The sequence below is a fragment of the Ovis aries genome, chromosome 3, assembly GCF_016772045.2.
Source record: "Ovis aries strain OAR_USU_Benz2616 breed Rambouillet chromosome 3, ARS-UI_Ramb_v3.0, whole genome shotgun sequence".
NCBI classification, from domain to species: Eukaryota; Metazoa; Chordata; class Mammalia; order Artiodactyla; family Bovidae; genus Ovis; species Ovis aries.
The window spans coordinates 5,660,456-5,686,141 of NC_056056.1; the positions used below are offsets into that span (position 1 = coordinate 5,660,456).

General features: G+C 53.3%; 1 protein-coding gene across 2 annotated transcripts in view; it reads right to left on the reverse strand.

The window, feature by feature from the left end:
• Positions 1-25,686, reverse strand: part of LAMC3 (laminin subunit gamma 3) — a 68,063-nt gene that overhangs the window by 36,747 nt on the left and 5,630 nt on the right. For both annotated transcript variants that reach the window (XM_027966271.2, XM_042248055.2), the window contains exons 2-7: positions 15,497-15,801; positions 11,224-11,354; positions 7,079-7,245; positions 4,752-4,940; positions 4,555-4,672; positions 3,211-3,309 (exon numbers count right to left, since the gene is read on the reverse strand). In XM_027966271.2, coding sequence (XP_027822072.2) covers positions 3,211-3,309; positions 4,555-4,672; positions 4,752-4,940; positions 7,079-7,245; positions 11,224-11,354; positions 15,497-15,801 — 1,009 coding nt within the window. The remainder of the gene's footprint in view (positions 1-3,210; positions 3,310-4,554; positions 4,673-4,751; positions 4,941-7,078; positions 7,246-11,223; positions 11,355-15,496; positions 15,802-25,686) is intronic.

The following is a 25,686-nucleotide window of genomic DNA, read 5'->3' on the forward strand; positions in this document are numbered from 1 at the left end:
AGATATTACTTTGCCGACTAAGGTCTGTCTAGTCAAGGCTATGGTTTTTCCAGTGTTCATGTATGGATGTGAGAGTTGGACTGTGAAGAAGGCTGAGCGCCGAAGAATTGATGCTTTTGAACTGTGGTGTTGGAGAAGACTCTTGAGAGTCCCTTGGACTGCAAGGAGATCCAACCAGTCCATTCTGAAGGAGATCAGCCCTGGGATTTCTTTGGAAGGAATGATGCTAAAGCTGAAGCTCCAGTACTTTGGCCACCTCATGCGAAGAGTTGACTCATTGGAAAAGACTCTGATGCTGGGAGGGATTGGGGGCAGGAGGAGAAGGGGACGACAGAGGATGAGATGGTTAGATGGCATCACTGACTCGATGGACTTGAGTCTGAGTGAACTCCGGGAGATGGTGATGGACAGGGAGGCCTGGCATGCTGTGATTCATGGGGTCGCAAAGAGTCGGACACGACTGAGCGACTGAACTGAACTGAACTGAATGTTATTTACTGAACCTTACACATTATTAGGCTTTCTCCCGCTTTCCCCACAAATGTCTGTCTTCTGCTTCAGGATCTGATCCAGGGCATGGTGTTGTATTTCACTGTATCTTTAATCTCTGTCTGTAATAGCTTGTAGGTCTTTCTTTGATACTTTTGATAGTACTGGTTAAGTACTTTGTAGCATGCCCTCCGTTTGGGTTTATTTGAGGTTTTTCATAATCAGACTGGGACCAAGGGTTTCGGGGGAGAAAGTGCCCTTCTTGTCACATCTTACTGGGGTAACTGATACCCCTGTGATGTCCTGGTCATGTATGACATCACTGGGGATGTTAACCTTCACCACTTTGTTAAGGCGTTGGCCACCAGGTTCCTCCACTGCAAAACTGCCATATTTTACTTGTCAAAAGCAAGTCACTAAATCCATCCCAGACTAAAGAGGAAAGGAATTAAGCTCCACCTATGGGAGGGGGAAATAATCAAAGAATTGTGGACCTATGGTGAAACCACTGGAGTAGGTAGTAAAATTTTTGGTTGGGGGGCACAGGGTACGAGGGATCTTAGTTCTCCAACTAGGGATCCAATCCATGCCCCGTATTGTGGAAACTCGAAGTCTTAACCACTGGATCTTCAGGGAAGTCCCAGTCATTGGTAAATTTTTTGAGGGAGATGTTTGAGGGCTATGCAAATATCCTGTTTCTCCTTCAAGTTCTGCCCACGAATTTCAGCGTTTATCAGCAGCTCCGGCCTACAGTGACTGTTACTCTGATATTCTAACTGTGATTCTGTATTCCCCTCATTCCTTCTCCATTTCTAAATCTTCTGTGGAATTCTTCTGCAAGGAGGATTTGTCCCCGTGTATTTATTTACTCAGGCATCTGTTTATGTCAGTGTGGACTTATGGATATTTATTTTATTCTTGGGTTATAATCCAATATTGTTATTATTTATTTTGTTCCAGCTTTGGGAGCTCTTTCAGGTTGGTGTTCATGTCCTTTTGACACAGACCCCCGTCCTGGTTTGGGTCTTTGGGGGTTTGTCTCTGTCTGGTTCTGTTTTTAAGCACTTCTCTGCTTTCTACAAAATGCTTCAGGCTCATCTTGTATTTTCTCAACCCCAGCCTCAGAATCAGCCATTTTCCCAATGAGCCCTGCAGATGCCTTTTACAAATACAGATTCCTGGTTTGCACGATGTTGGGGGGTTGCCCAGAAACTCCATTCAGACCAACCCAGGTGGAGGAATCTGATTCCTGAGAATCTGCCAGTTACCTCAATGCTGGGCTGCTCCAACAAACCTGTCACCCAGTCCTCCCACTTCACAGATGGGTAAAGAGAGGCTGAGAGGCGAACCTCCTCAAGGTAGAGGCAGCAGAATAGAGTTAGTGGGATCTAGCCCCCCAACTTCACTCTGTCTCTTCAACTTGAGAGGTTTTGTGGGAGGAAGACCCAGGAGGGTGTCCACCTCCCACTCCAGGACCCACAAGCCACACACAGACAAGGTGAGGAAGAGGCCTGGGGCTGCCCAAGATGAGAGTCAAGGCTGGGCGTCTTCCTGACCCAGTAGAGGAACATGATCTGGCAATAGTGGAGTCCACAATGTACTGCTGGGCCAGGTCCCCCCACATACTCCGTGGCCAGAGGATCAAAGAGGCCCTGGCACGCCCCACGCTGGCTGTAAAGGCTTCAGAGGTCAGAGACGAAGCCAGGAAGAGGAGATGAAGATGCCCAAGAACATAAACCCACATCTGTCTGCCAGCCCACTGCTGGGGCTAGGAGGCCCCGGAACGCCTGAGCAGGAAGCTTAGGGAAAAGCCCTTCTGCCTCATTGAGCTTTAGGGCCTCCATTTGTACCACGACAGGATGGCAAAGATGGCAAACAAGCTTGAGTCTCAGCTCAGTTGGTTGGAGCTTCTTGGAGCAGGGCATGGAGAAGGATTCTAAGGTAACAGCAGAGCTCGCAGTAAAGATTGCTGTGCTCCATTAGTGATGTCTGCCCTGGGTGTGAGATGGGGGGCTTATAGTAGTGCTCCATTAGTGATGTCTGTGCTGGGTGGGAGATGGGAGGGTTGTGGTAGTGCTCCATTAGTGATGTCTGCCCTGGGCTGGAGATGGGAGGATTGTGGTAGTGCTCCATTAGTGAGGTCTGTGCTGGGTGGGAGATGGGAGGGTTGTAGTAGTGCTCCATTAGTGATGTCTGCCCTGGGCTGGAGATGGGAGGATTGTGGTAGTGCTCCATTAGTGATGTCTGCTCTGGGTGGGAGATGGGAGGGTTGTGGTAGTGCTCCATTAGTGATGTCTGCCCTAGGTGTGGGATGGGAGGGTTGTGATGGCCCTCCATTAGTGATGTCTGCCCTGGGTGGGAGATGGGAGGGTGGTGGTAGTGTTCCATTAGTGATGTCTGCCCTGGGCCAGAGATGGGAGGATTGTGGTACCAGTAAGATGTGGTTGCTATCCCTGGATTAGATGATCTCGCCTATCCTTTCTAGCTCTTTCTTTTCAAGAAGATGTATTTTCACAGCTTATGAACTATCAGTGGTGGTGTGTCACAGTACAAGCAGTGTCATAAAGTCTTTGGATGACTTCCTGGGTATCAGATTCGCTGTGCTCTAAGAAGAGAGCCAGGTGGTGGGGTTGCCCAAGTCTGGGAGGAACATGCTATGTGCTCCTCCCACCACCACCAATGTCTCTGCCAGCAGACTCATTGTTGGATCAGTTCACCCACCTGTCACACAGGTTGCCTTCCACGTTCTCTTTGCAGGGGCAGCGCCCACTGCGGGGATCACAGGTGCCCAGGCTGCCCGCAGGATTGCAGGTACAGGGTCTGCCAAAGAGACAGGACAAGAGGAGGTTGTCCAACGAGAGAGCTCCAGAGTGGGAACAGCCCATCCTCATGGGAAGGACTCTCTCTATCCTTCCTGATGCACGAGAGGAACAGGAGGCAGGCTGACCCAAGAGCCTGCCCCCTGGTTTCCGCTGAGCAAAGGAAGTGACCTAGTCACTCACCTGAATAGCTAACCATCTGCCCCCTCCCACCCGCCTGTCCATCCGCCTGTCCATTCATCCACTCACTCCTCCATCTGTGCATCCTTCCATCCACTGATCCACGTATTCACCCTTCTATCCATCACCCACCCACGCACCTGTTCTCTCATCCACCCATCTGTCTGCCCATCCATCTGACAAGACATGGTTCCTGTCCTCACAGAGCCTAGAGTCCAGTGAGGATGGACAGGCAAACAGGTGGGTGCTGGACTTTGATACAAGCTACAGGAGAGAGAACATACCCGAGTCCATGGCAGCACCAACGAGATGCCTGGGGTGGGGATGAAGTGGGGGGATTGTACCTTGGTTGACAACTAAAGGACGAGTAGGACTTTGTTCAGACACAGGCCAGGGGGAGGTGGCAGTGGGTGTTGAGTGAGGGAGAGTGCTCCGGGGTCAGAGAAGTGGCATGTGCAAAAGTCCAGAGGCCGGAGAGACACTGGAGAAGCATCCCGGTCCCCACCCAATGGCAAGTGTGATGCTGGAACCACTGGGTATTCTGTGAGCGAGAGCCTCCCTTACCTTCCCCATGCCATTTCCACTGCCTTTCAAATATCCAAGAAGACTGCTGAAATTAACCAAAGCCAAATTCATTTAAAAGTGCTTCTGATTTATAACGGCTTCATTTTCTTGGTCGCTGTGTATTTTCTCAACCAGGTGAGAGCAGATATGTAGATCCCCCTTCTGCGGTCCAGACCCCAGCAGCCCCGGCCTGTCTCTCTCCCCGTTGGTGCCTCTCCCCATCCCGAGCACTGCAGACTCAGTGTCTTCCTGAGTTGTGTCCCCCTTGCTAAGAATGGCTTCCCTTTGCCAAGATGCCCAAAGCAGAACCTCAGGGGTCAGCCTTCAACTCTGCTTCCTCTTCTGCTCCCTGGTACCACCTTCTACCCATCTATCCAAATGCCCACCGACTCTGCCTTCTGAGGGGCTCAGGAGCTCCCCGCTTGCTTCCCGCCGCTCAGCCCAAGTCCACTGCCACGTGCCCTTGCGGACCATCTCTACCCACCGCCCCTGCCACCCTCACCTGCAGCCGCCCTCGCTGAGCGAGTGGAACCCAGGCAGGCAGCGGTCACACTTCCAGCCCGTCACCATGGGCTTGCAGACGCAGGTGCCCAAGTCATCGCACTGGAGGCGCAGGGAGCCTGGGGAGGAAGGGCGCAGGGCAGCAGGGGCCTGCGGCGGTGGTGAGGTTGTGGGGGCGGGGCGGGGCGGCTCACTCACCTGCTGGGTGGCAGTCGCAGGGCTGGCAGGGCATCCGTGGGTTCCAGCGATAGAAGTTCTCCTGGCAGCGCTCGCAGTGCGGCCCAGCTGTGTGGGCACGGCAGCGCAGGCAGCGCCCACCGTGGCCTGAGCTGCGGAAGAGCTCCCGGTCAAAGGTGCACTGCTCAGAGTGGCCGCTGCAGTTGCAAGCTGTGGGCAGGAGGCAGGGGGAGGGTGTGAGTGTAAGGCTGAGGCACGTGGTAGGAGGGGAGCAGGTGCCGATCAGCCTCCTCGGTGAGTGAGCAGGCAGCTGGAGGAAGGTCCAGGATGAAGGAGGAAGGCCAAGGATGGAGTTCAGGCCCGGCTTGATCAACAATCTGGAGACCAGGTGGTTGATCTTCCAAAATAGGACACTCTCAAGAAGAAGAGAGGCACTGTTAATAAAACACACCCAACACAGGACCCTCCCAGGCAAGCCAGGCCTACAGTCACCTGGTCATGGGTCACAGACTTGTTACCTTCCAAAGCAGCAGCCTGGCTCCCCCTGTGGACCCTCCAAGCCGTGATGGTGTGTGAATCTGATCCCCAGTGACCATGAGGTCACCCAGAGGCATGAAAAATACAAGTCACCTTTCATTCACTCATTAATACATTTTTTCAAGAAGCAGTATGTATCAAGGATCAGCTCCGTCTTGGCTCCCATATTGAGCCCAGCGTGGGGTGGACCTGTGAACAGTAGGAGCTCAGTTCCTGCACACATGGTCCCACTGTTTGACGAAGGACAGATGCAGCAAGCAGGTGAACATCCTGCAGGGGAGGGGCTGTGACGGGAGAAGCAGGGAGGCGCCAGCCTTCCTGGAGGAAGTCACAGCTAAAGGGACTGAAGGGTGAGCAGGAGGGAAGTGGGAGGGCAAAGGAGGAGGAAGGGAAGGAAAGTCCCAGGCGGAGGCAAGAGGCCCTTTGTGACACAGCCAGAGGAGCAGGCTTCGCCCAGGGTCGGGGTGGGAGGTGGCATGTCATGCGATGGGAGGGTGCGGTGTGCAGTGTGACGGGAGGGAGAGGGGTGCAGGGGCAGCTATGAGGTCAGGAGGTCAGCCAGGGCTTGATCAAGGGAGGCTGGGCAGTCAGGGTCAGTGGACTTCACCTTGGAGCAAGAATGTGGGTGACTGCAATTGTATTTGCATTTGAAAGTGGTGCAGGCAGGGGATGGGGTGAGGGGGTAGAGAGGGCAGGGAGGTGGGGTCTTAGACGCTCAGAGGAGGGGTGACTGGCTGGACCATGTGTTGGCTGTGCAGAAGGACACAGTTAGCCGGGTTGGAGGGGCATGAATGTGATCAAAATCGGGGCTCAGGGCTGCCTGGACTTGGTGGGTGAGAGGGGTCAGGTATACAGCCCAGCTTTCAGGCTGGGAGGACAGAGATGTGACCTCAGGGGTGAAGACACAACCTTTGGTGTCCCCACCATGGAGTCAGCCCCAGGCTGGGAATGGTGAGCCAGCCAGCTTCCTTGGCTCCAGGAGGACTTCCTGGTGGAGGCAGGCCAGTGAGGGCAGAAGGAACTCATTAGGGCCACAGTGGCCCTGGGAGGCTCCTGCAGACAGCATCCTGTTCCGTGGAACAGACTGTCCCCTCCCTCCCCCCTGGGTCTCTGTGTCAGCAGCCCAGGCCCAAGAGCACAGTGGGTCCAGAGGCTGAGCCGTCAGGAGCGCGTGCGTGGGAAGACGTGCCTCCCACCAGCATGGAACCAGGCGGGGTCTGGTGCCCAGCAATGGCCAGCTACACTTGCGAGGGCTTAGCAAGTCTGATGACTGTCGGGGGGAAAGGGAGGCAGGCAGGGCTTGGGGACACAGCGAGGCTGAAAGGGGCACGCCACGCGGGGAAGAGCCCCCAGCGGGGGAAGGTAAAGCGCCACCAGCCTCTGCAGTGTGCCTCTCTGAGGTTAGGCAGCCCTGGCCACATCACACGGGCCGGGCATCCCAGGGCTGCCTGGGGGCCTGCGGGAGAGGATGGGTGGGCAGGTCAGCACCGTCCCAGGGCCCGGGGTGGCCTGGTTTTGATTAGCAGCTGCGGTTGGAGCCGTGAAAACAAAGGAACAAGTTGGGTGTCCTTTCCAGCCCTCCCGCCACGCACGCCTCAACTGGGGAGACTGGGTCTGGGGCTCTGTGTGTGGGGGCAAGGGCTGAGGATCAAACGCCCCGTCCAGCTCTCCCTCAGCTCCTCCGGGTCCCTACGTGGGGGTGACAGCCCCAAGCTACTGCCAGCCCACCCAGAAGCAGGGCTGGGGGCTTGGTTTCCCAAGCCTGCAACCCCCCTCCCCGCCTCTGGCCTCCAAAGTCCTGGGACACTCACGTAGACACTCGTTGGCGGCCTCGGCCGTGCCCCGCGCCCATGGGCGGTCCTGGAAGAAGGGCAGGCAGCGCTCGCAGTCCGTGCCTGTGGTGCTGTGCTGGCACCGGCAGGCCAGCCGGCCCTCCTCATCCGGGCCACACTCGCTGGCATGCCCGTTGCACTTGCACCTGGGGAAAGAACATGGGGGCAGGGTGTCTGCAACTGGGGGAGGCGCCAGCACAGGAAGGGTTAATCAGCAGGTAGCCCCGGCCTTCAGGGGAGCCCCTGACTCTACCGCTCAGCTGTGAAGCTTTGCATGCCAAGTCGCTTCAGTCGTGTCCGACTCTTTGCGACCCCGTGGACTGTAGCCCACCAGGCTCCTCTGTCCATGGGATTCTCCAGGCAAGAATACTGGAGTGGGTTGCCATGCCCTCCTCCAGGGGATCTTCCCCACCCAGGGATCAAATCCTCATCTCTTATGTCTCCTTGGCAGGTGGGTTTTTTACCACTCGAGCTTTCTTCCACACCTACTCTGGGCTCAGGGCAACAGGAACAGAGCCGACCACAGCAGGCTGTTCTGAGCTCCGCACATGTATAAACCCATCATGACTTCACAAGCCCACTATGACCCTACATTCAGGGTGCTATACCCAGGGGAAGAAGTCATCTCGGTTTCCTGGGTAGGGAGAGGGTGGGCCAGCTCTCAGGGCAGTGGGTGGAGGTGGGGGCAGCCAGGGAGGCCACCCCATGCCCGCTCCTTTGCGTCTACAGGGATGGGAAGGAGACTGCCCCACACATAGGACAGCCCCCAACTCATCTCAAGGCTCCGGTGAGGCTGTGCCTTTGAGAGCAGTCCTGGGCCTGCCCCGCCCACCCTCCCCCAGGGTCACACAGGTGGAATCAGGCAGGAACAAAGGTGCCCGGAGGATCACACAGCCTGCTCCACTGAACCTGACCCTGTGGGACCGTCACCCCGACCCCAAGTGGCCAGACTGGGCTGCTCAGACGATGGCCATGGCTCCCGGCTCCCAGACTTCTCTGTCTCAGCCCCCAGCTGAGCAGTCAGCTCACGTCATCTGTCTGGAGTCTCACCACCACGGTGGAAGGGACTGTAACTATCCCCATTTCACAGGAAAGGAAACTGAGGCTCAGGTCATGGCGTGACAGATGCCATGCAGCAGAGCTAGAATCTGAAGCCCATTCTCTCCTAGTCCACACCGACCCCCAGCTCCTGGACACTCCTCTGTGCCCACTTGGTGTCTCCCCATAAGCTGCGTTTCATGCTCCATCCTAAGTGGGTGCTGAAGACTCTCCAACCACTGCTGGTGGGGCACTGGCTCCTCTCCGGGAGCTCAGGGTAGGTAGGTAATGCCCAGCACTTCTGGCAGGTGAGGCGGGCACCAGGCAGTCTCGGAAGACAGCGGTCACCCATCTCAGGATAAGGGACTGCTCTCGGCCCAATGGGATACTGCAAACACTGCCTCCTCCATGAAGCCCTCCGACCTCAAGGGAAGGAGTGCAGTTCCTGTGGGCCACTGAGGGACACAGGCTGCCGGGCCACTGTCCCCAGCCAGCTGCTGGCCTGAGGGTGGTCCGGCTCTGGCAGCTGGGACCCAGATGTTCTCTGTCCCAAAGCCCCCTGACAGCAGGCGCTGCAGCTCACTGACATCCACCATCCTCGGAGGGGCCCTGCCCCTGGGTGGTTTCACTTGAGTCAAGTGTGGAGTCGGGGTCGGGGGAGAAGGGGCAGAGAGGTCCTCACAGACACTCCGCCATTTCTCCTTCACTCCCGAGCCTCTGCCTCAGAGGGGTGCAGACGCCCCAAGTGCGGACAGTGGACCCATGCTCCCTTCGTGGATACCCATCTCTCTGCACCCCGTCCAAGCACCTCTGATTTCTGGAAGCCCCTGCTTCCTACCCTCCTGGGCCACCACTCCCATGTCGAGCTGACTTCCCATCCTAACTAGCTTTCAGACCCACACCTCTCCCATCCTCTCTGCCTAACCAGCTTCTTCTTTAAAATACTTATATTTATTTATTCGGCTACGCCTGGTGTTGGTTGCAGTATGTGGGATTTTTGCTGCGGCATATGAACTCTTAGTTGAGGCATGTGGGATCCAGTTCCCTCACCAGGGATCGAACCTGAGCCCCCTGCATTGGGAGCACAGAGTCTTAGCCACTGGACCATCTGGGAAGTTCCACAACCAACTTCTCTCTCCTCTCGTCTCCCTGCTTATGCTGTCAGGGGCTGGGGTGTTTTAGAAATCCAACCCTCTTGTTACCTGGCCAAATCCTTCAGCAGCTTCCCACTGACTGCACAAACCTGGTCCACGGTCCAGACAAGCTTCCAGCCGTCTCTGTGTCCCCCGTTCCAGCCACAGGGTTGTCACCTCGTTCCTCAAGCCTGGGTCTCGCATACTAGTTCTTTCACTGGGATGCCTGCCCCTCACCTCCTCCAGCCTCATCGGGGCTCCCTGACCTCCTGTGGGGTCCCCATCTGCAGGGTGGTCCCCCTGACCAATGGCACACCTTGCCCTGGTCTCCCGTCCCTGTTACTCTGGGGTGTGGTTCAGTACAGTTCAATTGTGTCCAACTCTTTGCGATCCCGTGGATGGCAGCACGCCAGGCCTCCCTGTCCATCACCAACTCCCGGAGTTTACTCAAAGTCTTGTCCATTGAGTCAGTGATGCCATCCAACCATCTCATCCTCTGTCATCCCCTTCTCCTCCCGCCTTCAATCTTTCCCAGCATCAGGGTCTTTTCAAATGAGTTAGTTCTTCAGATCAGGTGGCCAAAGTATCGGAGTTTCAACATCAGTCCTTGCAGTGAATATTCAGGACTGATCTCCTTTAGGATGGATTGGTTGGATCTCCTTGCAGTCCAAGGGACTCTCAAGAGTCTTTTCCAACACCACAGTTCACGGGTACTGGGTTCTAATTAGTTTGTGGTTACTGGGGTCTAATCTGGTGACTGTCTGCCTGGGGCCAGAACACATCTGTCTGTTTTCTCCATTCCAAGAAGCCCGATAAGCATCTAGATTAAAGATGTCACATGTGCCTGGAGGGCCCAGTACCGGGTGCCTACATGTAAGGCAGGCCTGAGATGTCGATGATCCTTGCTTCTTGGAGAGACGAGATGCTTAAGCAGACAAACGACAACATGCAGTGACTGGAGCTTGAGGAGTATGTGGGCCAGGACCAGGCGTCCCGACAGTAGGGCCTGGCGATCCCCAGGAGAAGCACGGAAGCACGGTGGCTCCTCCCACAGCGACCTTTCCAGGTCATGGGCCGAGGGGCTTTGGAGCAGCCTGAACCATTCCTCCTATGCAGAGATGCCTCAAAGCCTTTTTCAACAATGCGAATGTCCCTGGGAAACCCTACTGTACCCAAGTTTACAAGATTTGGGGACGAACGAGGTTGATTGGCTCCATCGGTTATAAGCTTGTGAGTGCTGCTTAAAGAAGTGAAGCTGAAAGTCTGGGGTCCCGGGCCTGCTCGAGGCCACTGTAAACCAGTCTTACTTGGAGCACATGTCCCATGGAATGGTGGGTGGGCGAAAAATGTAACAGGCTCTGTGTGTTAGATGGGAGCGTGGAACACTGCTGCACACGGTCACGTGTGGCATGAATGGATGAGCGCACCTGTCTGATGCCCAAAAAAAGGAAGGAAAGGGAGGGGGAGGGGCCGCCAGGCAGAAGGAACTGCAGGTGCAAAGGGCTGGCATGTCCCACAGGTGGTGCAGAAACACGGCTCATGTGGGAAGAGCAGTGGAAGGGGTGCGGGAGGCGAGATGCAGCCAGGTCATGAAGGTCTTGAATCCTGGACCCAGGGGACCAGGCTCTGGCTTTTCCCCAAACCCTCCATCACTCAGAGCACCAGAAATGGCTTCTTTACAGTCCACGGTGGCTCAGACGGTAAAGAACCCGCCTGCCAATGCAGGAGATCTGGGTTGGATCCCTGGCTGGGGAAGATCCCCTGGAGAAGGGAATGGTTCCCCACTCCAGTATTCCTGCCTGGAGAAGTCCACGGTCAGAGGAGCCTGGCAGGCTACAGTCCATGGGGTCGCAAAGAGCTGGATGTGACTGACCGTGACACTTCCCCTTTCCACTTTTTCCACCCTCCACGGTAGCCACCCTTGTCCCCACTGCTGCCCTGCCTGCCACCTACCTGCCGCCCACCGAGAAGTCCGACACGGCATAGTAGTAGGACTGTAGCACTTTGGGGTCCTTGAAGATGTCATCCCCAAACGTGTTGAGCCGGTCCAGGGAGATGAGGAGCTCCGTGCTGGTGACCCACTCCTGGGGGACAAGACGGAGGGGAAGGGGCACCATCAGCAGTGTGTGCTTCCAGGCTGTGCTCCCACCCTGCTCTGCTGGGAGGTCCAGCCTGTGGCCTGGGGGTGGTGGTGGCGGCGGTGGTGGGGTCTCCTGACACGCAGGGACAGGCCCAGCCCAGACAAACCCTGAGAACACGGCAGAAATAAGAAGCCTGTGCTTTGGGGCCATGTCAACCTGGGTGCCCAGCCCCATCCTGACTCTGCAGCTTCAGGGAAGCAGCTCAGTGTCTTGGAACGTCCACATCCTTCCCATCTGTGAAGTGGGACAAGGGATAACGTCTGTCCCAGGAGGGTGATGGAGGAGGAAAAGCCAGTGTCAGCGGCGGGGCATGGAGTCCGCCAAGTGGCCGAGGTGCTGGGTGAAGGGCTGGAGCAGCCCTTTTAAAACCGTGTCACGCGGGTCCCCGACTCCTCCCAGTAGAATTACACTGCCACGCTAGAGGTTAGCCGAGGGAGGGCGCGTCCCAGAGCCCTGGGTTTACAGGCTTCTCACGGGCTAAGGAGCTGCCTCCCACAGACAAGGCCCTTGCCCCAGGTGACACGTCTCACCAGAACACAGCCCCATGAGAACAGGGACTCGGGGTCCTCGCGGCATCCCCAGCCCCGGGCTCTGCCTGGCGGAGCAGACAACGCGGTAAATACTTGCTGATGGCGGGAGGAGAGGCTTCCCCCTGGAAGAGCTGGCGGGGACTTGGGGGAGAGCCCACGTGAGGGCTGACATTTTCATCGGCCTGGTGTCACAATCAGAGGTGGCTCCAGCTGAATGTTAATCACCTTTTTAATTCAGCCCAGGAGCCCCTGGTTTAGCAATCAGGCCCATCAGGACAGGAAATGAACTCCTGGCAGAGTCTTGACTTCTCACCCCAGCATGACTCAGGCCAGCAGGCCTCCCCGGTCCCCCTCAGGCTCAGCAACTCTCAAGCCCATGACCTGGGGCCCAGGACCTCTGCCTGAGGATGCTTCAGCCAGGGAGGAGTTAAGAAAACTTCAGAAGGGACCTCAGCGCTCGGAGGAGTTTGTCAGCTCCCCCGGGGGTGTCACTCTCTGAATCACTTCCCAAATGTCAGTGTGCATTCAGGGATCGGGTTAAAAAGCAGCTTCTGATCAGAGGTGGGGCCTGAGACTCTGTATTTCCACACGAGCCCAGATATTGCTGATGTTGCTCGCCAGTCCCTGGGGCAGCTGAGAAGCAAGGGGCAAGGCCCGGGTGGGAACCCAGCAGAGCACAGCTGAGGCACTAAGAGTCTTCTTTGTCTGGAGACAGTGCCCGTGGAGAACTCAAATCACTGCTGCCTAAGCTGGAAGGTGCAACAGCTGACACTTACTGTGTGGTTATGACTTGCTGCTGCTGCTGCTAAGTCACTTCAGTCATGTCCGACTCTGTACGACCCCATAGACGGCAGCCCACCAGGCTCCTCCGTCCCTGGGATTCTCCAGGCAAGAACACTGGAGTGGATTGCCATTTCCTACTCCAATGCATGAAAGTGAAAAGTGAAAGTGAAGTCGCTCAGTCGTGTCTGACTCTCAGAGACCCCACGGACTGCAGCCCACCAGGCTCCTCTGTCCACGGGATTTTCTAGGCAAGAGTACAGGAGTGGGGTGCCATCGCCTTCTCTGGTAGTTATGACTTAGGTCCTCACAATAACCCCATGGGGAGGGTTTATTCTCAGCCATGTTTTACAGACGAGTAGGCTGAAGCACCTGATGCAAAGTGTTGACTCATGGGAAAAGACCCTGAAGCTGGGAAAGATTGAAGGCAGGAGGAGAAGTGAGCGGCAGAGGATAAGATGATTGGATGGCATCACCGACTCAATGGACATGAGTTTGAGCAAACTCTGGGAGAGAGTGAGATAGTGAAGGACAGGGAAGCCTGGTGTGCTGCAGTCCATGGGGTCGCAAAGGGTCAGACACGACTTAGCAACTGAACAACAACATGACCCGAAAGACTGAGGCTCAGAGAAGGTAAGTGCTGTGCTTCCGAGCTGCAGGGCTGGTGCATGAGGAGCTGGGGTTCGTGTTTGACCCCCAGGGTCCCAGCTTTAGCCACTAGGTAGCCTGCCTTCCTGCATCTAACCGCAATGCCCTCATCATATCAGTGGAGTCCAGAGGGCAATGACCCGCCAAGGTCTTGGTCTGCAGGGGCCCTCCTCTGGGTTCCTGCATCTGCCCTGCAGCCTATGACCTGCTCATCAGTCTGTGAAGACAATGACCGTGGGGACAGCATCAGGCTCTCCCTGAGACACCGGGAAGGGAGCTGGGAGAGGGAAGGGGAATTTGCTCCCTTAGCCCAAACTGTACAGGTCACTCCCTGAAGGTCGCTTCTGGGCAAACTGGGGACCCACGCAATGGGTTTCTGCAACTTCCGCAATGGCCCAGTTAAAACTGCAAGTGGGCTCTCGCGTTGATTTTGGACACACCCGGGGGCCAGAATGCAATGGTAAGTAGCAGGAGGCGGGAGCTTCGGCTCCAGGCAGCAGTGGTTCTGCCCCAGGCAGCACCCTGCAGAGGGTCAGCCTTCTACCCCAGGCCTGTGGCCCCCTCCATGGGGAATGGGGGGATCCAAGACGCAGCAGTCACACGAACACATCCCTCGTTGTTGTTGTTCGGTCGCTCAGTTGCGTCTGACTCCTTGCGGCCCCTTGACTGCAGCACAGCAGAGTTTCCTGTCCTTCACTATCTCCAGGAATTTGCCCTAACTGATGCTCATTGAGTTGGTGAAACCATCGAACCGTCTCCTCCTCTATTACCCTCTTCTTCTCTTGCCTTCAATCTTTCCCAGCATCAGGGTCTTCCCCAGTGAGTTGGCTCTTCATATCAGGTGGCCAAAGTATTGGAGCTTCAGCTTCAGCATCAGTCCTTCCAGTGAATATTCAGGACTGATTTCCTTTAGGACGGACTGGTTGGATCTCCTTGCAGTCCAAGTGACCCTCGAGAATCTTCTCCAACACCATAATTGATTACATCCTTGGGTACCCCCACCCCACATGCTCCCCATCCTTGGAGGAAGCACCACCCTGGGGGCGCCCAGAGGGGAAAGAAGGGGAGCGTGACTTTGCCTTTCTTTGTCTCTGACCTTGGTTTCTTTCTCTGACCTTGGTTTCTGCCTGGGGGGCTGCAAGGGGCTCATTTCTGCAAAGGCTGTTTCTCATCAGGGATAACATCCAGGACATATGGGGCAACAAGACAGGGGACCCCCCGGGCCGGCCGTAGGTCTTTTGGCACGCTGCCAAGATGGCACAGATGCAGGTGGATTGATTGCCCCATGAATGGACTCAGATGGGCAAGATACGGGGACCTGGTGCACACCCACGGCCACAGCGCTCTGCCATGGAGATGAGATCAATGAGCTTCTACGATCTCACCTTCAAAGGGTGAATAAGCATCTCTTAAAGGCCACTCACTCTGCTGGCGACCTTGTTGACTATCCAAGGTGGCAGCAGCCAGCCCCATGGGGCTAGTAATTAAAATTCATTAAACTAAAATAAAGTTGAAAATTTAGTCCCTCAGTCGTGCTAGTCACACCTCACGTGTTCTTACAGACACGCGTGGTTCGTGGCAACCCCCACCGCACCGCGCAGCTTGGGGTCATTTTCTTCTGTCACCGCAGGAGGTCCTGTCGGACAGCTCCGCCTGGCAGCACGGAAACCACGACTCCACGAGTCCAAACGCGGGTGCTTTTCACGTTTCCCTTTCATCCTCGTCACAGCCCTTGGAGACACATGGGGCAGGCAAGGCCATCCATCCCAGAGCGGGGAGCTCTGGCAGGGGCTCCAGCTAGGAGTCAGGGCACTCAGGACCCTTCCACCCACCCGCACGCCCCCCTGGAAAGTCCCTTCCCCTGCTCTGAGCCTCCGTTTCCCCAGGGGAAAGGGGCTAGCTGAGTTGGTGGCTGTCACAGGGCAACCTCTTCCATCTCTTTCATTATCAGCCATTCACAAAAGATTCAGGCACAACAAAAGCTTCTGTTGTTTAGAATCTAAAACCCAGGGGATCTCGAAGAGCCCCCTGCGTCCTCCTGCCCTTTCAGTCTTCCCTCTGGTCCCCTGGACCTGAGTGTCCGGGTCAGCCTCTCCCCTCCACCCTCCAGTCCCACTCCCCTCTAACCTGCAACACCGGGCTCTCTTCAAAGTTGTAGGCACTGGGCCTGCCCTCCAGGGTAGAGAAGGCCACGTTGCCCCCGCTCAGCGGGGAGATGTCGCTGAACTCGGAGGTGCAGAAGGCCACACGCTCGTCCTCGCCCGGCCGCAGGAACAGGCCCTCGGGCCGGCCGTAGGTCTTTTGGCACGAGGCGCTGTAGTACTGGTAGGGCTCCCAGGGGCCCCCCGCCCGGCTGCGCTTGTAGATGGCAAAGCTCTCAGGTCGACTCGTGTGGAACTTCAGCCGCACATAGGTGATCTCGTAAGCTTTCCCTGCAGTGGGAACATGTGGACCCATTTTACAGAAGGGAAGGGAGAGTCAGAATCCTGGTCCAGGGAGAACAGAACGGCTGGGCTGCATAAACTATCTTGGATGGATCGTTAGAGGCTGTCTGGAGCACCGCGCGGGGCATGCCATGATCAGTTAATGATGCCTGTCAGGGACACCAGAGAGGACAATGCTGGCATGATTCCCAGGCATTTGCCATCCCTTAATCAGGCCAATTGCCCCCCTGCCCAGCAATCAGCAATGTAACACCTCCGACTCAGCCAATCTCTTTCTGCTTCAAATTGCCCCAGCAATGGGATAGTGCCACAACCTGAAGTCTGCTCTGCCATTAGAAAGTTATTTCTTTTACTACACCCCAACAAAGCCAGACCTCCCAGCTGTGCCTTTTTATACCTCCTTCCCTCCCAGTGATCTCAGACCCCTGGAGTCTGGAGACATGCCTGTTTCAAGCCCCCCCCGCCCCCAATCCTAATGCAATTCCCTGGGATTCACTCTTCCCCTGCTTCCATCAAACTCCTCCTCAATCCAAATTTCTCAAGAGAAGTCTCCAGCTCTGGGGTCCATGGCCTTATCTCCCAATTTAACAGCTGTGCATTGTGCCTGCCTGTTTGCGATGCTCTGGACAGTAGCCCGCCAGGCTCCTCTGTCTGTGGGATTCTCCAGGCAAGAATATTGGAGTGGGTAGTCATTCCCTTCTCCAAGGGATCTTCCCGACCCAGGGATTGAACCTGCGTCCCAGGCGGTGCTAGTGGTAAAGAACCCACCTGCCACTGCAGGAGACTTCAGAGACGTGGATTCAGGCCCTGAGACTCTACAGTCCGTAGAGTCGCACAGAGTCAGGCGTGCCTGAGCAGCAGAGAACTTGTCAAGGCCCCCTTCCTGCATCCACCTTCTTCCCCTGGCCTTTCTGCCCGGTTCTGGATGCCCCAGGAGGCCTGCCCTGCTGCTGCCACCTCCATCACTGTCCACAGTCTTCCTTACCCACTGAGGACAAGTCACTTCAGTCTTCTGTTTAAAACATTGTGGCCCTATGTGAGAGCTAAATCTATAAAACTCTTAGAAGAAAATAAAAGAGTACATCTTCGTGACCTGGGTGAGGTAAAGCCTTCTTAGATGGGACACCAAAGGCACAAGTGACAGAAGAAAAAACAGACGGACTGAACTTCACCAAAAACTCCTGTGCTTCTTGACACCACTGAGAAAATGGAAAGCCAACCACAGAATAGGAGAAACTATTTGCAAAGCATGTATCTGTTAAGGGGCTTATCTAGAATGTATAAAGAATTCTTACAGCTCAAAAATAAAAAGATCATTGGGGACTTCCCTGGGGGTCCAGTGATTAGGACTTGGTGCTTTCACTGCAGGGGGCACGGGTTCTATCCCTGGTCAGGGAACTAAGATCCTGCAAGCCACGTGGCTCCACCCCCCCCCCAAAAAAAAGGACAGATAGCCCAACTGAAAAAATGGACATTTCTCCAAGGAAGATATATAAATGGCCAATGTGCACAGGAGAAGATGTTCAACATGACTACCCAGAACAAAACTACAAGATACCACTCCACTCCCCTAAGATGGATATAATAAAAAGACAAAAAGGAGTGTTAGCAAGGATGTGGAAACACTGGAAGCCTTGTACACAGCTGGTAAAAGTTTAAAATGGTGCAGCTGCTTTGGAAAAGAGTCTGGGGGTCTCTTAAAAGGTTAAAATAAAGTTACCACGCGGCTCCTCAGTCTCACTCCCAGGCGTGTGCCCAAGCAAAATGAAAACATATGTCCTCACAAAAACCTCCACACGAATGTTTACAGCAGGATTACTCATAAAATCCAAAGACCGGAAACAACTCAGACGTTTGTCGACAGATAAATGAAAAAATAATAAGTGGTATATCACACAAAGGAATATTATTTGGCAAGAGAAAGGAGTAAAGAGCTGACGCAGGCTACAAGGGAGATGAGCCTTGAAAACAAGATGATACATAAAGGAAGCCGGGCTTCCCTGGTGGCTCAGTGGTAAAGAATCCACCTGTCAGTGCAGAGGACATGGGTTCCAGCCCTGGTCCAGGAAGATCCGCATGCAGCTCAGCCCGAATACGCAGCTAGAAGCCCGCTCCAGCCTGTGCGCTGTAAGAACGGAAGCCACGGCAGTGAGAAGCCGGACACCGCGGCTAGAGGGCAGCCCCTCTCCGCAACGAGAGGAAAAGCCCGAGCAGCAAGAAGACCCAGCACAGTCGAAAATACAAAGACGTTAATTCCACGGAGCACATACAGTATGATTTCACCTATATTAAATGTCCCAAATAGGCACGGTCAGAAAAATGGAAAGTAGATTAGTCGTTTTCAGGGTTTAGAGGGTGGGAGAATACTTAGGGGGAGATGATTGCTAATGGGTACAGGGTTTCCTTGGAGGTGATGACAGTGTTCAAAAATGGACTGTGGTGATGAGTATACAACTCTATGAGTGATACTAATAAGCACGGAATTGTATGCTTGAGTTGGGTGCACTGGATGGTAAATTATGTTTCCATAAATTTGTCTTATATATTTTTAAAAATTGGTCCTCACATCCATTAGGATAGCTATTATTTTATTCTATCTTTAAAATTCATTTGGTTGCCCCAGCTCTTAGTTGCAGTACGTGAGATCTTTAGTTGCAGCATGCGGGATAGAGTTCCCTGACCGTGAATTGAACCCTGGCCCCCTGCATTGCGAGCATGGAGTCCCAATCAGTGGACCACCAGAGAAGGGCCTAGGAAGGCTATTATTATTATTATTTTTTTAAAAGAAGCAGATAACAATACCAAGCGTTGGCGAGGATGTGGAGAAGTTGGAAGCCTTGTGCACTGTTAGTAGGAGTGTAAAATGATGCACTTGCTGTGAAAAACAGCTTGGCGGTTCCTCAAGAAATTAAAAATAAAATTACCATATGATCCAGCAATTCCACGACTGAGTATATACTCCCCAGAATCATGCAGGGTCTTGAGGAAATATTTGGACACACACATCCTCACAGTAGCATTATTCACGATAGCCAGGAGGTAGAAGCAACCCAGGTGTGCATGGATGGATGATGAAGAAACAAAGCATGGCTCATCCCACAATGAAATATTATTCAAACTTTAAAAGCAGGGAAATTCTAACACATGCTACAACCTGGACGAGCACCAAGGATGTTATGTGAAGCAAATTAAGCCAGTCATCAAAGGACAAGTACTAGGTGATTCCACTTACATGAGGTTCCTAGAGTAGTTGAATTCAGTGTATATACTGCTGAAGGGAGCCCTAGAGTAGCTGAATTTATAGAAACAGAAAGTAGAACGGTGAGTGAAGGGGGCGAGAGTGTTTAATGGGGACAGTTTCAGTTCAGTTCAGTTCAGTCGCTCAGTCGTATCCAACTCTTTGTGACCCCATGGACCACAGCACACCAGGCCTCCCTGTCCATCACTTACTTGCAGAGTCTACCCAAACCCATGTTCACTGAGTCGGTGATGTCATCCAGCCATCTCATCCTCGGTCGTCACCTTCTCCTCCTGCCCTCAATCTTTCCCAGCATCAGGGTCTTTTCCAATGAGTCAGCTCTTTGCATCAGGTGGCCAGAGTATTGGAGTTTCAGCTTCAGCATCAGTCCTTCCAATGAACACCCAGGACTGATCTTCTTTAGGATGGACTGGTTGGATCTCCTTGCAGTCCAAAGGACTCTCAAGAGTCTTCTCCAACACCACACTTCAAAAGCATCAATTCTTCTATGTTCAGCTTTCTTCACAGTCCAGCTCTCACATCCATACATGACTACCAGAAAAAGCTTTGACTAGATGGACCTTTGTTGACCAAGTAATGTCTGTGCTCTTTAATATGCTGTCTAGGTTGGTCATAACTTTCCTTCCAAGGAATGAGTGTCTTTTAATTTCATGGCTGCAATCACCATCTGCAGTGATTTGGGAGCCCTGAAAAATAAAGTCAGCCACTGTTTCCATTGTTTCCCCATCTATTTGCCATGAAGTGATGGGACCAGATGCCATGATCTTCGTTTTCTGAATGTTGAGCTTTAAGCTCAACTTTTTCACTCTTCTCTTTCACTTTCATCAAGAGGCTCTTTTCTTCTTCACTGTCTGCCATAAGGGTGGTGTCATCTGCATATCTGGGTTATTAATATTTATTCCAGCAATCTTGATTCCAGCTTGTTGTGAATCCTCCAGCCCAGAGTTTCTCATGATGTACTCTGCATAGAAGTTAAATAAGCAGGGTGACAATATACAGCTTGACGTACTCCTTTTCCTGTTTGGACCCAGTCTGTTGTTCCATGTCCAGTTCTAGCTGTTACTTCCTGACCTGCATATAGCTTTCTCAAGAGGCAGGTCAGGTGGTCCGGTATGCCCATCTCTTTCAGAATTTTCCACAGTTTATTGTGATCCACACAGTCAAAGGCTTTGGCATAGTCAGTAAAGCAGAAATAGATGTTTTCTGGAATTCTCTTGCTTTTCGATGATCCAGCAGATGTTGGCAATTTGATCTCTGGTTCCTCTGCCTTTTCTAAAACCAGCTTGAACATCTGGAAGCTCACAGTTCACATATTGCTGAAGCCTAGTTTAGAGAATTTTGACACATGGACATTACCAGATGGTCAACACCAAAATCAGATTGATTTTGTAGCCAAAGATGGAGAAGCTCTATACAGTCAGCAAAAACAAGACTGGGAGCTGGCTGTGGCTCAGATCATGAACTCCTTATTGCCAAATTCAGACTAAGTTGAAGAAAGTGGGGAAAACCACTAGACCATTCAGGTATGACCTAAATCAAATCCCTTATGATTACACAGTGGAAATGAGAAATAGATTTAAGGCACTAGATCTGATAGACAGAGGGCCTGATGAACTATGGACAGAGGTTCATGATATTGTACAGGAGACAGGAATCAAGACCATCCCCAAGAAAAGGAAATGCATAAAAGCAAAATGGCTGTCTGAGGAGGCCTTACAAATAACGGTGAAAAGAAGAGAAGCAAAAAGCAAAGGAGCAAAGGAAAGATATACCCACTTGAATGTAGAGTTCCAAAGAATAGCAAGGAGAGATAAGAAAGTCTTCCTTAGCCATCAGTGCAAAGAAATAGAGGAAAACAATAGAATGGGAAAGACTCGAGATCTCTTCTAGAAAATCAGAGATACTAAGGGAACGTTTCATGCAAAGATGGGCTCAACAAAGGACAGAAATGGTATAGACCTAACAGAAGCAGAAGATATTAAGAAGAGGTGGCAAGAATATACAGAAGAACTGTACAAAAAAGATCTTAACGACCCAGATAATCACGATGGTGTAATCACACACTTAGAGCCAGACATCCTGGAATGTGAAGTCAAGTGGGCCTTAGGAAGCATCACTACGAACAAAGCTAGTGGAAGTGATAGAATTCCAGTTGAGCTATTTCAAATCCTAAAAGATGATGTTGTGAAAGTGCTGCATTCAGTACATCAGCAAATTTGGAAAACTCAGCAGCGGCCACAGGACTGGAAAAGGGCGGTTTTCATTCCAATCTGAAAGTTTCAGTTTAGGAAGATGAAAAAATTTGGTGGGTGGATGGTGGTGATACAACTATGCGAAAGTACTTAATACCAGTGGACTCGGCACTTAAAAAAGGTTATGCTAATACATTTTATGTTATGTGCATTTTACCACAATAAAAGAAAAACTGGGGCAAGAGTATACATATTGGTCCCTGGGGAATGCAGTGTGGCGACACAGAGCCATAAACATGTTCTCGGGCTTTGGTTAAAAAAAAGAAAAAGGAAATCCCACTTCTGGGAAGTCAGACAAGGCACTGAGCCTGAGTCGACGAGTCAGTTCATCAAGGAAGTGCTTTTATAACAGGGGAAAACTGGAGCCATCAGGGTTCAATAAATTGTAGGGCATAAACTCACAGGCTAGTTGAATCCACCGGAACAGCTGACAATGAGTTTATATTACGTGGGGAAGTCAAAATACTGAATGAAAAAAGGAGACGAACGATTCTACATTGGGAATCATCAGCTGATATTTAAAAATCCCCAAAGAAGAGGCAGAAAAGAAAGACATCGAACGCGTCAGCATGACTGTCCTCAGGGCAGAGGGCTCGGGGCTCTTCTTTCCTCTTCAATTGTTCTCCATTCTCCCAGTTCCTTTTTCTCATGAAGCTTGTTCTAATTTAAAAACTGGAGAAAACACAAATTTTTAAAAAAAAAATTTAAAAAGCAACCGCCTTGCCATGTTCTGTTTTAAGATGTTTTTCAAAGTTACAGCACAGCTTGGCACTGTCACTCCGAGTCCCTTAAAAGAAAGCATGTGTCCCACACAGAGCCAGTGTCTGGGGCGGCGGCTTCTGTTCTGAGCAGGCGTCAGGCCTTGGAACCAGGTGGGGACCTGCCCCAGACGTGCGTTCACGAAAGGATGCTCGTGGAGGTTGCCCTGGGTCCACCGACCCAGACTCCTCTGTAAACATCCAGCTAGACACCTCACAGGAGGGGAGCTTGGAGCCACTTAAAAGGTAGCTGGCAGCTAGAAGCATGATCGGAAAAAGGCAGCCACTGAGATTTCATGCAAATGAGGAACTTCACACGCGAGGAAACATCACGGCTTTTCCCTTTCCTTGCCAGGCCAGGAGGGGAGAGAAGATGCAGGAACATCACAGAGGCACGGCAGCAACTTTCTGTTACAAGAATTAATTAGAAGGGCGAAGAAAGCAGCGTAATCCCTGCTCTGTGATGAAAAGGTTCCTGCCAAAGGCAGCCGAAAGGCTGGGAAAGGAACTGAGGTCTTCTAAGCAGCGACAAGAATGAAAACTGCAGCTTTGACCCAGACCTTTGCAAGCTGTGGGGCCAATAGGGCTTCAGGGTGATTGAGACAGGTGTGCTCCCGTTAAGAAAGCTGGGAACACACTGGTGTCATCCCCAACTGTTAACTAGGGGGCGACACTGCTCAGGACCACATGGCTCCCACCTCCCAGCCACCCAACATGCTGTTCCCTCTGCCTAGAATGCTGTTCCCTCTGCTCCTCACCTGGCTGACTACCATGCATCCCTGCTCATCCTACTGGCTTAGCAGACTGATCACATGCCCCAGCCTGAGTCCTGCGTGGAACTGCCTTCTTCCAACCTTCCTGATGGCTATTCATCCATGGGCTGTGGGTCTGGGTATCTCACTAGTGCTCCCCAGCTTCCCTAAGTCTCTTTGCCCTGTTCTGTAAAGACCTGCATGTCCCTCCCACTCGACTGTGACCTCCTGGGGACGGGGCAGTGCATCCTCAGAGCTGAGCATCGTGCCTGGCACACAGTGTGTACGTGCCCAGTCACTCAGTCATCCTACTCTTTGCAACCCCGTGGACTTCAGTCTGCCAGGCTCCTCTGTCCATGGAATCTTCCAGGCAAGAATACTGGAATTGGCTTGCCATTTCCTCCTCCAGGGGATCTTCCCAACACACAGTATGTGCTCAGATGCTCAGTCGTGTCCGACTCTTTGTGACCCCATGGACTATAGCCCGTGCCAGGCTCCTCTGTCTATGGGATTCTTCTGGCAAAAATACTGGAGTGAGTTGGCATTTCTTCCTCCAGGGGATCTTCTCATTCCAGGGATCAAACCTGCGTCTCTTATGTCTTCTGCACTGGCAGGGGGATTCATCACCACAAGCGCCACCTAGGAAGCCCAGTACACAGCAGGTGCTCCATAAATGCTTGCCAGATGAAGCATGATTTTTATTAACACCTTTTGCTGCTGCTGCTGCTAAGTTGCTTCAATTGTGTCCGACTCTGTGCAACCCCATAGACAGCAGCCCACCAGGCTCCCCCGTTCCTGGGATTCTCCAGGCAAGAACACTGGAGTGGGTTGCCATTTCCTTCTCCAATGCATGAAAGTGAAAAGTGAAAATGAAGTTGCTCAGTCATGTCCGACTCTTTGGGACCCCATGGACTGCAGCCTACCAGGCTCCTCTGCCCATGGGATTTTCCAGGCAAGAGTACAGGAGTGGGATGCCATTGCCTTTTCCATTAACACCTTCTAGGAGGGTATAATCCAGCAAGCAAGTGGAGACAGGCAACCCTGACAACATGGTTGAGGCTATCACAGAGTCTGCTTTTCATGACCTCTGAATAAGTCTGTTTAACAACAACCGGCATTTACTGAGCACCTACTATGTGCCAGGCACCTTGTATTATTTTTTTAAGTCTTCTTTAATTTGCATTTACGTATTTTTGGCCACAAGCCATGTGGGCTCTTAGTTCCCCAACCAGGATTGAACATGCGCCCCTTGCATCAGAAGGTTGGAGTCTTAACCACTGGACCACCAGGCAAGTCCCGCCAGGCACCTTGTTAAGTGCTCTACGTACACTGTATCTCAGAGACCCCCGAACGCTTCCATCGCTGTGTGCATCTCGCTAATGAGGAACCCGAGGCTTGGGCAGAAGACAGGGACTCGCCCAAGGTCACGTGGAAAACAGCTGAATCTCTACTCAACCGCAGGCTTGTCGGCCCCAAAGTCACCGAACCACAACCCTCCATTCAGGGCTCAGAGAGAAGGGGTTGCCCAGGAAGGAGGTGCCTGTGCCCCCTGAGAACCTCTGAAGTCAGCCAAGCCAGCACCAGAGGCGCCCGGCGCTGTCCTCTCCAGCCAGCTGGGCCATAAAGCCCAGGAATGACACCAGGGCGGTCAGAGAAGCAGGCCGGCCCACATCCGGCACTGACCGAGCACAGGGAGCTCCGAAGGAGAGGCTTATTTTGGGAAAATGGAAACAAAACAAAACCCTTTAATTGGAGCCATCTGGGGCGCAGTGGCCTGGGGATGGGGCTGGAAGGGGGCAGGGTGCAGAGCTGAGCTGGAAACGCGGGGGTGAGGCTGCTCTGCCCACCAAGGGCATGAGAACCAGGTGGGGAGAGCTGCTCCCGGCCTGCAGGGGCGCCACAGAGGGCTCCTCGGGCCTAGCTGTCCACAGTTCTCTTCCTCTCCCACCCCGTGTTAGCCCCACTCTTGGCGACCCCGTGGACTGTAGCCCGCCAGGCTCCTCTGTCCATGGGATTCTCCAGGCAAGAATACTGGAGTGGGTTGCCATTCTCTTCCTATCTTGATGAACATGACTCTTTCAGGGACCCTTATGCGTGGATCATGGTGCGTTCATCCACCCTTCTGTGTCTGGCTCATTTCACTGAGCATAACGTCCTCGAGGTTCATCCATGTAGCAGCAGCGGTCAGACCCAGGTGTCCTTCCTTTTTAAGGCTGAAAACATCCCACTGTGTGACTCTTGCCACATTTCGCTCGTTCATTCATCAGTGGACACTGGGGTTACTTGCAGCCTTCAGTTACCGTGGACAATGCTGCTACGGGCACGGTTTACACGGTGCCTTTATCTTTGGACCCGCGTGACATTCAAGAGCTGGCTTTCGGGTGAACGCTTGAATGACCCAGTCAAGGGCTCAGGTGGGAGCCTGGGCTATAGGTGCAGGGGGAGCCCCAAATGTCAACCATGACCCCAGTAGGTAAAGCCAGGGGGCATGAGACGGGGAGAGGGCACAGGGTGGGGAGACGAGAGAGCAAGGGAAGGGACGGGGTGAAGCAGCTGGAGCGCAGGCTGGGCAGGAGAGGCACAGGGCCAGGAGGAAGGGCGGGGCTGCAGCTCAGGAGTCGGGATTTATCTGGAAGGCTGGGGGCAGGGGGCGGCGGTCATTCACACATTCACCCACTTGCTCCTTGTTGCCGGGAGGAAATACGGTATGGCCTTCATGAATCGGGGTTCACATTCCAGGTCCACTGTATGCTTACCAGCTCTGTGGCCTTGGGCGAAATACCTAACCCCCCTAGTGTGAACTGGGCATGTGTTTGAAACGGAGTGACTCAGTTTCCCCATTTGCAAAACGG